Source organism: Musca autumnalis, unplaced genomic scaffold (assembly GCF_047663935.1).
Source record: "Musca autumnalis isolate F117 unplaced genomic scaffold, ASM4766393v1 scaffold_5, whole genome shotgun sequence".
Lineage (NCBI taxonomy): Eukaryota > Metazoa > Arthropoda > Insecta > Diptera > Muscidae > Musca > Musca autumnalis.
The window spans coordinates 53,559,241-53,571,734 of NW_027412088.1; the positions used below are offsets into that span (position 1 = coordinate 53,559,241).

General features: G+C 39.5%; 2 protein-coding genes across 17 annotated transcripts in view; both read left to right on the top strand.

Moving 5' to 3' along the window:
- Nepl10 (Neprilysin-like 10) overlaps positions 1-6,873 on the top strand; it is a 119,403-nt gene extending 112,530 nt beyond the window's left edge. Inside the window, exon 3 of the mRNA XM_073955550.1 lies at positions 6,688-6,873. Within this exon, the coding sequence (XP_073811651.1) occupies positions 6,688-6,873 (186 nt within the window). The remainder of the gene's footprint in view (positions 1-6,687) is intronic.
- The window catches only part of Dh44-R2 (Diuretic hormone 44 receptor 2), a 194,238-nt gene that overhangs the window by 80,555 nt on the left and 101,189 nt on the right, over positions 1-12,494 (top strand). For all 16 annotated transcript variants that reach the window (XM_073988324.1, XM_073988326.1, XM_073988323.1 and 13 more), the window contains one exon: positions 6,688-7,298. In XM_073988324.1, coding sequence (XP_073844425.1) covers positions 7,011-7,298 — 288 coding nt within the window. In that variant the 5' untranslated portion in view covers positions 6,688-7,010. The remainder of the gene's footprint in view (positions 1-6,687; positions 7,299-12,494) is intronic.

Here is a 12,494-nt window from a genome sequence, read left to right on the forward strand (position 1 = left end):
TTGGACAACATATTACGAAAGCAAATTTTGGACCGAATCGGTTGACCCGTGCGAGAGTTATCGTGCGCACCAGCCAGACGGACAGACGGACTGACATGGCTAAATCAAAATCAAATTATCTGAAACGGATTTCGATGAGGTACATTTTGCCGTATGAAAGTGTGTATACCCTCGTTAGAATAAATGCTTAGGGTATAACAATGATTAGTGGAATACTTCCTACTGCTGTGATGTTTATCGTTCTGATGTTAAAATAGAAGAGAGCAAAAGTATTTTTTTTTCACATGCATAGAACCCAAAATTCCACACAAAATATTGAAGAGGTAAAAGTTGTGAACTTCATCACCAGCAAAACCTGAGCCTCAAGTCACGCTATGAGGCGTTAAGTGAGACTAATATGTTAACGACGGACTAGCAGAAAGCAAATGCAAAACAAGTAAAAAAGTGTCAGTCGGCTCTATCGACAGATATATACCCTCAGTCCATATGAAGTGAAACTTTTACCTACGGACAGGTCTCTTAAGGTCTCTTCAGAATTTTGTGGCCCTTTTTGGACATTTGAACTTGCCGACAAAAATGTGGATTAGGAATTAACTGCACTAAGACACAAATGTTGAATTTTTGTGGGGGAGGTACCCTTAGGGAGAACCGATATGGGCCATTTTAGAAGTTAAACTAAATTTTTACAAAATATTAGGATATCCAAAAGTTTAGACCAAATTGGTATTTTGAAGGTTTTAGCTTAATTATCACACCGAAATGGCTGAAAGTTGGTACTTACTCTTCGTTGGGGGTATAAAACCCAGAATTTTGTTGGAATAGGCCCACGCCTTCATATAGCTCCCCATGGGTTTTGGCCCAAATATTTCACCGAAATGGCTGAAAGGTGGTATTTAGTCTTCACTTGGGGTATTAAACTTTCCATTTAAAATTTTTCGGTATAGATCCATGCCTTAATATAGCCCGCATAGGACGGTACCTTCCGATTTTCGGTATTTTGAAGGTGGTATCCTAAGACACTACTTGTAGAGAAGTTTTACATGGCTGAAATACTCAGAAAATGTCGCCAACATTACTGAGGGGTATTTTGCCAACGTTGAAAATTTTGATGTTTGCCTGGCCGGGGAATCGAACCCACGACCTTCAGCGTGCAAAGCGGGTGTGCATACCATTGCACCACGTTGGCACCCTTATGGCTTCAATATTGCTCCGAAATTACTGAATTTTGGCATTTTGTCTTCGTGAGGGGTACATAACTTTTCCACGGAAATTTGTCAGTACAGGTCCTCGCCTTAATATAGACGCAAAGAACGGTACTTCCCGATTTCCGGTATTTTGAAGGTTATGACCACAATAACCCATAGAAATGGCTAAAATTTGGTGTTTGGTCTTCGTTGGGGGTGTTCAACTTTCCCCTCTAAATTTGTCGGTATAGCTCCTCGCTTCATATAGCGCCCATAGAACTGTACATCCCAATTTTCGGTATTTTGAAGTTTGTGGTCTCGTTGGTTCGTTGGTGGTATTAAACATTCCACATGAAATTTGTCCGTACAGGTCGACCCTTCATATAGCCCCCATAGAAGGTTAGAAACATTGTTTTACCGCAATATTTGAAATTCGGTATTTAGTCTTCCTTATAAACAAAGGGAAACTAATTGTTCCATTTAACTTCAATACAACTGGTGGTGGAGGGTATAACAAGTTCGGCCCGGCCGAACTTAACGTCGTTCTTACGAGGGCAGTTCGGAAACTTCTTATAAACAGAAAAAAGTTAAGTGTTTTGGAAACTTCCATCTCTGTTATGAACACATGTTAAATTTTGTTTCGATCTGGCAACTCCTTCATATAGAAATAGGTGTTCAAAAAAGACGCATCCGCAATTTTTTTACAATGGAAAAAATAGAAATGCGTGCTGTCATTAAATATTTACATAAAAAAGGTTTATCGGGACAAGAAATTCATAATGATATGGTGAATGTGTTAGGTGAAAGTGCTCCTTCATATGCAACAGTAAAAAATTGGGTTGTTGAATTTAAACGTGGTCGTACAAGCATTGAAGATGAACCAGGTAGTGGACGTCCAAAAACAGCAACAACAACAGAAATTGTAGCCAAAGTGCATGATATGGTATTAAATGATCGACGAATAAAAGTGCGTGAAATTGCTAATATCATGGGCATCTCAAATGATCGAGTCCATTTAATTTTGCATGAAGAACTACAGATGAAAAAGCTTTCTGCAAGATGGGTGCCGCATTTGTTAACAGTCGATCAAAAACGCATAAGAATGAACATTTCTCAAGCTTCTTTAGATCGTTTTAAGCGAAATAAAATGGATCTTAAGCGTTGTTTCATAACTGTTGATGAGACATGGATCGACCACTATACTCCAGAGACAAAAGAACAATCCAAACAATGGAATGAAGCTGGAGGAAGTGCCCCAAAGAAGGCAAAACTAATTCACTCGGCTGGTAAGGTTATGGCAACGGTTTTTTGGGACTTCAAAAGTATTTTATTGATTGACTATCTGCAAAAGGGTAAAACAATAAATTCCTTTTGGATCAATTAAATGTACAAATTCGAGAAAAACGTCCTGGCTTACAACACAAAAAAATAATTTTTCATCAAGACAACGCACCAGCGCACAAGAGTGTTTTAACAATGGCTAAAATCAACGAATTAAAGTACGAGTTGCTTGACCACCCACCTTATTCTCCTAATTTAGCTCCCAGTGACTTTTACTTGTTCCCAAATCTAAAAAAAATTCTTGCTGGCAAGCGTTTTACCTCAAATGAAGATGCAATTACAGTTGTAAACCACTATTTTGAAGACTCTGAGGAAAACTATTTTAATCAAGGGATAGAATTGCTAGAAAAGCGTTGGACTAAGTGTATTGAAGTTTCAGGAGATTATATTGAAAAAAAAAATAAAAATATTTTTGAAAAACTAACTATTCTCTTTGATTGATAGGCTAAGAAGTTTCCGAACCGCCCTCGTACTTGTTTTATTTTGTATTTTTACTTATAACTAAATCATTAGCATAAAGGAAGTGAAGCCATGATTGCTGAGGTCATAAGCTCACACTGGTATAATTATTAATTATCCAGAGAGGTCTTAAACTGCACATCTCTAAAAATTTTTGAAATACTCTGTGGAAGGTTACTGAAAGTGTGGATCGATATGGCCCAAAATTTTGACAAAATATCACGAAGGCCAAATTTTTTACCGAGCTACCGTGCTCTCCAGGCAGCCAACCAGACGACCGGACATAGCTTAGTCGACTCCGAGTTTTCTGAAAGAGATCTCTTCCAAACACACTTTGGTCCTTAAACCATTACTTCGATGAGGCACATTTTGGCTAAAGACTGAGAGTATAAAAAATGTAGATTGCACAGTGGATCCACCCATTGGCCAAAAATAAAAAAATGAATGTCAAAATTTTGGTAGAACATCTGGCAGCTATGACATGGACCTTTTTATACCCTCCACCATAGTATGGAGGGTATATTAAGTTTGTCATTCCGTTTGTAACACATCGAACTAATCATTTGCGACCCTATAAAGTATATATATTCTTGATCAGGATAAAATTCTAAGACGATCTAGCCATGTCCGTCTGTTGTAATCACTCTAGCGTCCGCAATAATTGAGATAGAGTGCTGAAATTTTGCACCCGAGGGTCTTTTTTCCATAGGCAGGTCAAGTTCGAAGATGGGCTATATCGGTCCACTCTTTGGTATAGCCCCCATATAACGGTACCTCCGGATTTGAGGTATTTTGACGTTATTCGCCACATTTGCAGACCGAATTTGCTATAATTTGGCACTTAGGGTTACTAGTGATCAACAAACTTATATCCCAAAGGATATGGGCATAGGTCCATGTTTTGGTATAGTCCCCATGTAACGGTACCTCCCGATTTTCGGTATTTTGAGAATTTTAGCTGAACTATCTGCAATTTGACATTTGAGGTTCTCAGTGGTCATGAAACATCTCCACGAAACATCGTCAACATAGGTCCATGTTTTGGTATAGCCCCCATATATCGGTACCTCCCGATTTTCGGTATTTTGAGAATTTTAGCTACAATTTTTTACCGAGCTAGCTGTAATTTTCCATTTGAGGTTCTCAGTGGTCATGAAATATCTCCACCAAACATCGTCAACATAGGTCCATGTTTTGGTATAGCCCCCATATAACGGTACCTCCAGATTTTCGGTATTTTGAGAATTATAGCCACAATTTGTAACCGAACTATCTGCAATTTGACATTTGAGGTTCTCAGTAGTCATGAAACATCTCCACCAAACATCGTCAACATAGGTCCATGTTTTGGTATGGCCCCCTTATAACCGTACCTCCCGATTTTCGGTATTTTGAGCATTTTAGTTACAAATTTTAACCGAACTAGCTGTAATTTGACATATGAGGTTCTCAGTGGTCATGAAACATCTCCACGAAACATCGTCAACATAGGTCCATATTTTGGTATAGCCCCCATATAAAGGTACCTCCCGATTTTCGGTATTTTGAGAATTTTAGCTACAATTTTTTACCGAGCTAGCTGTAATTTTCCATTTGAGGTTCTCAGTGGTCATGAAATATCTCCACCAAACATCGTCAACATAGGTCCATGTTTTGGTATAGCCCCCATATAACGGTATCTCCTGATTTTCGGTATTTTGAGAATTTTAGCTGCAATTTTTAACCGAACTAGCTGTAATGATCGGTATTTTGAAAATTTTAGCTACAATTTTGTCTATTCAAAAATAATCGTCAATATAGGTCCATGTTTTGGTATATCCCCCCATATAACTGTACCTCCCGATTTTCGGGAATTTTCAGTGGTCACGAAATTTCTTCACTAAAATTCGTCAGCATGGGTCCATTTTTGAGGGTATACATTATTTTGATGAAACTACTCTCAATTTGACTCTTGAAGTACCCCTAGCTGAACCCTTTTTTTATATTAGTGCTCTACAAAAACAACAAACAAAGATATAATGCTAATTCATGATGGCTTACAGGGTCTCTTGCCAAAACTTCATCACGCCATAACGCGGAAGCTCGACTCACGGCGCATCTGTCCTTCGGGGTTTTTAATATACACACACAAAGGGCTTTCATCTCCAAAAATAATTATCTCTGCCACAACATTTGTGTTCACAGTGTAATTTAAGCAATAGTGGGAGACAGTAGGAGTCTATTCATTGTCGAAAAGTTGTTACACCTAAAATTGTGAAAGGGCCCTAATTATTCCATTTTAATTAAGACTATTTTATGGTGGAGGGTATAAAAAGTTCGGCCCGGCCGAACTTAACGACTTTTTACTTGTTAATAGTTAGAACATATGAAAAACTCAGAAATACTCATATTTTGATGCAAAATAAAAAAATTTAATTTTTAAATTTGACCTTGAATTCCTCCCAACCGTTAGACCGAATATTGTGGCTTTTGATGTGTCGGAAAGCTTAAAGTGTTATCTGTCGAACAAAATATCTGTATATGTTAAACAGTTACAGAGTTTTGGCCAGGAAAAAAAACGATTCTGAACCACTGTGTGAATATAAGTGCAACGTGATGGAACCATATTCATAACCTGTAGGAATGATTCTTCCAGTACTTCAACACAATGACATGCTTTCGTTGCAGTACTTGCTCGGGCGTTACCGTGAAACCCATCCTAATCATCATATAGTGGATAGGACGCCCACTCAGACGTGTCACGAGAAATCTTCATGATCTAGAAAGTGAGGTCCAACGTTACTAGAGAGAACCCCCAGATCAGCAGGCCTATCAAGCAGGTTTGAATAGCATTCACACATATGCAGTTGCAGTTGCCATAAACAACTATCGTGTGAATGCGGTCTTCGAACAACATCGCCCATCTATTGCAGTTGTGGAGCATCAGCTACCACGACAAACCAGAATAGTTTTGGCTCAACAACTCTCGGGATGATGCAGCAATCTAAATTCTTATAGGGGAAGGATTGATCTACCCATCATACGGCTCGATACACTGCACCTTTTCAACTGCCCTATCCAACCCTATTAAAATATCTTTGTGGTTGCAAACACGCCGCCTGATTCCAAGATCTGGAGATAGAGCCAGAACCAATTTAAGCAGAAAATGAACTTACAAACATACTTACGAACTTACAAACATTTATCACAGTGTGATGTAGGATGTAATTATCAGTGTAGTATGTTGACAAGTTTATGCTGAGGAAATTTGAGATCTCATTGTAACCCTGGGCGATACCTAAAAAAATAGTTGTATCTCATAACACAACTTTGTTCACAATCCTATAGAATTACATGCATATCTCATAATCTCGAATTTCGCTTTCTATTGCCATCTAGGACTTAAGAGGAAATCTCAAGCATTCCATTCCATTTTACAAAATTACCATTCCCACTTTTTTTTATTACATTGTACGATATAAAATGCAATTGAATTTTTTATCATGCGTCAACTGCAAAAAACTCAATGGCTTAGGCAGTGATTGCATGCTTTGTCATTGAGCAACAATATTCCTGATGCACATTCCGGTTTATGTCCTTTATAGTCATTTACATTGTATTGCATTTATTATTCCAATTTTGTCCAAAGGCTATTTCGAATAAAAAGTTTTTGTTTCGTTTTGCATTGATAATAATATTCGTTACATTTTTAATTTAATTTTAGATTGACGAAGGCTTTTGGGTTTCAAACACGGTAACGGCACAATCAACGGGTAGGAATAAAATCAATATCATCAACCAACATCCGAAAGCAACAACAGCAACTGCAACAGTCATAAACGTAACACGACACCACAACAACACCAACAAGGAAACATCTTTGCAACTGGCACCTCATAAATTGAACTGAGACCATCAAAAGGCAAAACATTAACGTTGAATGAACGAAAAATAGCAACAACAACAAGTTCCTCTTTCCTACTCTCTCCAGGACACCCGTCAAACTACCACATCCAACAACGTCATCATTATTGCGTGCCACAAATTATGGATACAACTGATCTAGATGCCTTGGTAGACAGTTTATCAGGCACCTCGGCCATTGATTTGGCCGATGTATTTGCAAATTTTTCAACGGATATGCTGCAACAGGCCAATGCCTTGTTGGCAGCCACAGCCACATCTACATCGAGTACAGGACACATCACCGGAGATGATGGTGATATTTTGCGTTTAGAGGATATTGAGACGGCAGCTGCTTTGGCCGTTGCGAACAGTGATACGTCGTACGTTAATCGAACACTGGAAATGCAATGCATGCAACAGGCTGAACGGGTAAGTAGATGGGCGGGGAGGGACACATAGAGTGGTGATAGTGGTAGTTGTTGTAATGTAGCTTGTCTTGCTTGGCATTTTGTGTGTCATTTTTGATTTATTAAAAAAAAGTACTGACGGCAAACAGGCAATTGCTGAAAGGCATTAAAAGATTGCATGAGAAAAGATGTACGACATATAGAATAAAAAATAACTAAATATTCAATGCTTTAAATTCGGTCAGGACAAACTTTTTAAAAAGAACTTTAGCTTTTATACCCTCCACTATAAAATGAAAGGAATATTGAGTTTGTCATAACGATTGTAACACCTAAGTACGTTAGATTAATGAGAGTAAAACAATATTTCCCTCAAAACTCCATCCAGATTGGTAATCAACAGGAACGATTTATATTTTATATATTATATTTTATTTATATATTAAATTTAATTTTATATATTTTTATACCCTCACTATTTATGCTAACGAGGGTATATACACTTTCATACGGGCCGCAAAATGTGTCTCATCGAAATAATGGTTTTAGACCCCAAGTATGTATGTTTGGACGAAATGTGTTCTGGCTGACTGGAGCGCACGATAACTCTCGAACGGATCAACCGATTCGGTGCAACATTTGGCTTTCGTAATATATTGTCCAAACTTAGTTTAAGTTCGAAGATGGGGTCGGTACACTCCTTCCGGTACCTCCCCCACAATACTTCGAAAATGTTCGGAAAATTTGTGCGCACGATAACTCTTGAAGGGAGTAACCGATGTGGTCTATACTTCGCACATCGTGAAATTTCTGCTAGACTTAGATAAGGTTTCAATATGAACCCAATCCGTCCACTCCTTCGGGTACTTCCCACACAAAATTTCGGGAAAGTTCAGGTTAGGAGCTGCTATCGAATCGATTTGATTTTGGTTGTAACGACTTGCATTCACTGTCCCCTATACGACGGTAAAAGTTTCATCAGGGGCCAGTCCATTCTTCCTGAGAAAATAGCCTGAAAGTTACAAAAAAACCCTATGACCCCGTGTGTAGTGGTTGGAGCGCAAGATAATTCTCGAACGGATCTGCCGATTCGGTCAAAATGTGGCCTTCGTAATATTTTGTGCAAACTTAGTTTAAGTTCGAAGATAAGCCATATCGGTCGGCTCCTTCAGGTACCTACCCCACAAAATGTTCCGAAAAATTGTTCGTACGGTAACTCTTGAAGGGAGTGGCCGAATTGGTCTATACTTTACACATCCTAATATACCTATCAGATATAGATCAGGTCCAACAATGGACTATATTTGTCCACTTCTTCGGGTACCTCCCACACAAAATTTCGGAAAAGTTCAGTTTAGGGCCATCTCTCGAATCGCTTTAATTTTTGTTTTAGCAACTTGTATTCACTGCCCTCCATACGACGGTACAACTTTCATCAGGGGCACGTCCATACTACTTGAGAAAATAGCCTGAAAGTTGCAAAAAAAACCCCTATGACACCGTGTGAGGTGGTTGGAGCGCAAGATATCTCTCGAACGGATCTGCCGATTCGGTCCAAAATGTGGCCATCGTAATATTTTGTGCAAACTTAGTTTAAGTTCGAATATAAGTAATACCAGTCCACTCCTTCAGGTACCTCCGCCACAAGAGTTCAAAAATGTTCGGAAAAATTGTGCGCATGATAACTCTTGATGGTAGTGACCGATTTGGTCCATACTTTACATATCCTAATATATCTATCAAATATATATCGGTTTCGAATATGGACTATATTTGTCCACTCCTGTTGGTACCTCCCACACAAGATTTTGGATAAGTTCACTTTAAGGCCTGCTCTGGAATCACTTTGATTTTTGTTGAAGCAACTTTCATACGCTGCCTCAATTACGACAGTAAAAGTTTTTTCAAGGGCAAGTCCATACTTCTTGAGAAAACAGTCCGAACGGTGTAAAAACGCTCTATGGCACCATGTAGTGGCTGGAGAGTACGACAACTATCGAACCAAATACTGAGTTCGTCCATACTTTGCATATCGTAATATTTATTAGATAAAATTCGAATGTGGTGCTTGTAAGACCAGTCCTTCCGGTACCTCCCCCACAAAAATTCGAAAATATTCGCTGAAATGGTACGCGCGATATTTCATAAACAGAGCAACCCTGATAATGGTCTGTCGAGGATCCCTTGAAAATTTTTACCTAGTGGTCCTGTTTACAGCGATATCATGTTTTTCGTAGGCAACTATATGGTGAAACTGAAACGACAGGTGGTCGCAATATGTATCGAGGGAACCCAAAATAACATTCGGTTCATTCCTTTAGATACCTTCTCCGCAACATGTTCCAAATTTCATTGAAATCGGGCATATATAGCGTTTTTGGTGCATCAAATACATGAATTCAGACGAAAATATATATATGAGAGCTTATAACGTGTGGTTTTCTCTAGGGCTGAGGTAAGCTCAGTCGCTACCAGGATCGACCTAAGGACCCACAAACCTTAAGTAAAACACGAGTGTTTACAATTTCAATGTTTATTATAAAACTCTTGCCCCCATTATTATAAGTCTTCTTTTGTTATAGTTTGGATTTACCGAACGGATTTATAGCGTTCCGGTTAAGTTTAAGATAAAAGTGATGATTGAGTTTCAAGGAGGAGCTTCTTGCCATTAACTTTCAATGTGAAAATTATATTTTTTATGCCTCCAAATTAGTTTATTTTGCATTTTGAAATCCATCAGATAGTAAAAGAACACATGTAATAATGGCCCTTGGTGTTTGATAGACGAACAATATGTGTGAGGAATGTGGATGAGATGTATCTTAGATAACCAATGGATAGAAGACAATATGGTTGTTGTAATCGGTTCGATGGTGATCGGGTTTTAGATGTGGGCTCAATGGTAGACGGGTTGTTGTTGTTGTCGACTCGATGGCAATCGTGTATGCTTGCGCCGGTTCTGACGTATTCGGATGTTGTCGGCTATTCGGGTGTCTGTCAACTCGGCAGTCGTCGGGTGTGTGGCCCGGCTCTGTGACGTTCGGATTGCTGTCGGCTCGTCTACAATGGTCGTGTGTGTGTCTCGGCTCTGTAGTATTCGGGTTGCTGTCCGCTCGTTGGCAATCGTCGGGTATGTGGCTCGGCTCTGTGGCATTCGGATTGCTGTCGGCTCGTTGGGTATGTGGCTCGGCCCTGTGGTATTCGTGTTGCTGTCGGCTCGTTGGCAATCGTCGGTTATGTGAAACGGCTCTGTCGTATTCGGGTTGCTGTCGGTAGTCGTCGGGTGTGTGACTCGGCTCGGGTTGCTGTGGGGGGAAGAGACCGGTTAATGGGAGCTGGGTAAGAGCATGGAGCTGGCTATGAGCTTGAGCTGACTGTGAGCTGAGAGCTTGCTATGTACTGGGAGCTTGCTTTGAGCTGGGAGCTTGCTAAGAGCTGGGAGCGTGTTAAGCGCTGAGAGTTTGCTATGAGCTGGGAGCTTGCTGACAGCTGTGAGCTTGCTAAGAGCTGGGAGCGTGTTAAGCGCTGGGAGCTTGCTAAGAGCTGGGAGCGTGTTAAGCGCTGAGAGTTTGCTATGAGCTGGGTCGAATCGTAGCTAACTAGTATGGTAGACTGCGGACGAGCCACACGTCTATTCATACTTTGTTCGGCTGGTGATCCACGACTTCGGTGAATAAACCCAGAATACATATTCGGGTAGTTACACGAAGTGAATGAGAATTATTATAAACGGTGGTTATCGTTAATTACACCCAAGTTAAAGTTGTCCACTATACTGACTGTGTAGTGGTGGTTGATGGTAATGAATGCATGTAGAAATACATGTATGAAACGGTCACGTTACAAGCTATATCCAAATCTGAACCGATTTCGATATATTTTGACACATTTAGTTATAGGCCAAGTTCCGTCACACATTCCAAATTTGGAGACTGTATATGTAACCGTTCATCGGATATCTGCATACAAAATCTAAATTTCTTGGAGGTACCTCCGATCCTGAGGCTATATCTCCAGATCGACGCGGAATTTCCAAATTTAATGTAGCCTATTTTACTTTCAGGCGGTGTCGCAATATACCCACAAATTTTCGGGAAGATCTGTTCAGTGGTTTTCGAGTCCACAAATTACAAACAAACAAACGTACAAACATTTTCCTCTTTTATAGATATAGGTATATTTACACCCTCCATTCTCGAAATAATCATTGTAGACCCCACAAAAGATATATATTATTGTTCAGCGTGCAATAGCAATGTCCGTCCGTCTGTCCGTCTGTGGAAATCACTCTAGCGTCCGAACGGATTGAAGTAGGTGGATGAAATTTTGGTGGAATCTATTATATGTACGTATGACTTTTGGTATTGAAAGCATGCTTTGTAGGTCCACGTTGTCGTATAGCCCCCATATAAAGTGACGCGTCGTCGTTTTAAGGAATTTTACCACCGAATTGTTGTAATTTGGTATTTTGTGTCTCCAGAGGCTAAAAAACATTTCTACCAAAGTTTGTTTATAACGCCCCTTATATAGTACGCGTCACTTTAAGATATTTTGAATGTATTAGAATCGGTTGTAACTTTGTATTTTGTGTTTCCGTAGGCTAAGAAACATTTCTACCATAAACTGTTTATATAGGTTCACATTTTGATATAGCCCGCATAGGATATCTCCCGGTTTTCGGTATTTCGAAGATTTTAGCATCATTATCCCACCGTTGGGGTTTCCTCCCGATGTTCGGTATTTTGAAGGTTGTGGCCACATTAATCCACCGAAATGGCTGAAATTTGGTATTTGGTCTTCGTTGAGGGTATAAAACTTTCCACCAGAATTTTTCGGTATAGTTAAATGTCTTCATATAGCCCCCATAGAACGGTACCTCCTGATTTTCTGTATTTCGAAGGTTGTGACCTCAATATGCCACCGAAATGACTGCAATGTGGCAGTAAGTCTTCGTTAAAGGTATACAACGTTCCACCTGAAATTTGTCGGTATAGGTCATAGGATATCTCCCAATTTTCGGTAATTTTGAAGGGATGCAAAACTTTCTCCCAGAAATTTATCGGTATCCGTCCACGTTCTGATGTACACCCATGGAGAGGTACATCCCAATTTTCGGTATTTGGGAGGGTTTAGGCTCATTATAACACCGAAATGGCTAAAATTTGGTAGATAGTATTCGTTGAGGATATAAAACTTTCCACCTGAAATTGGTCGGTAT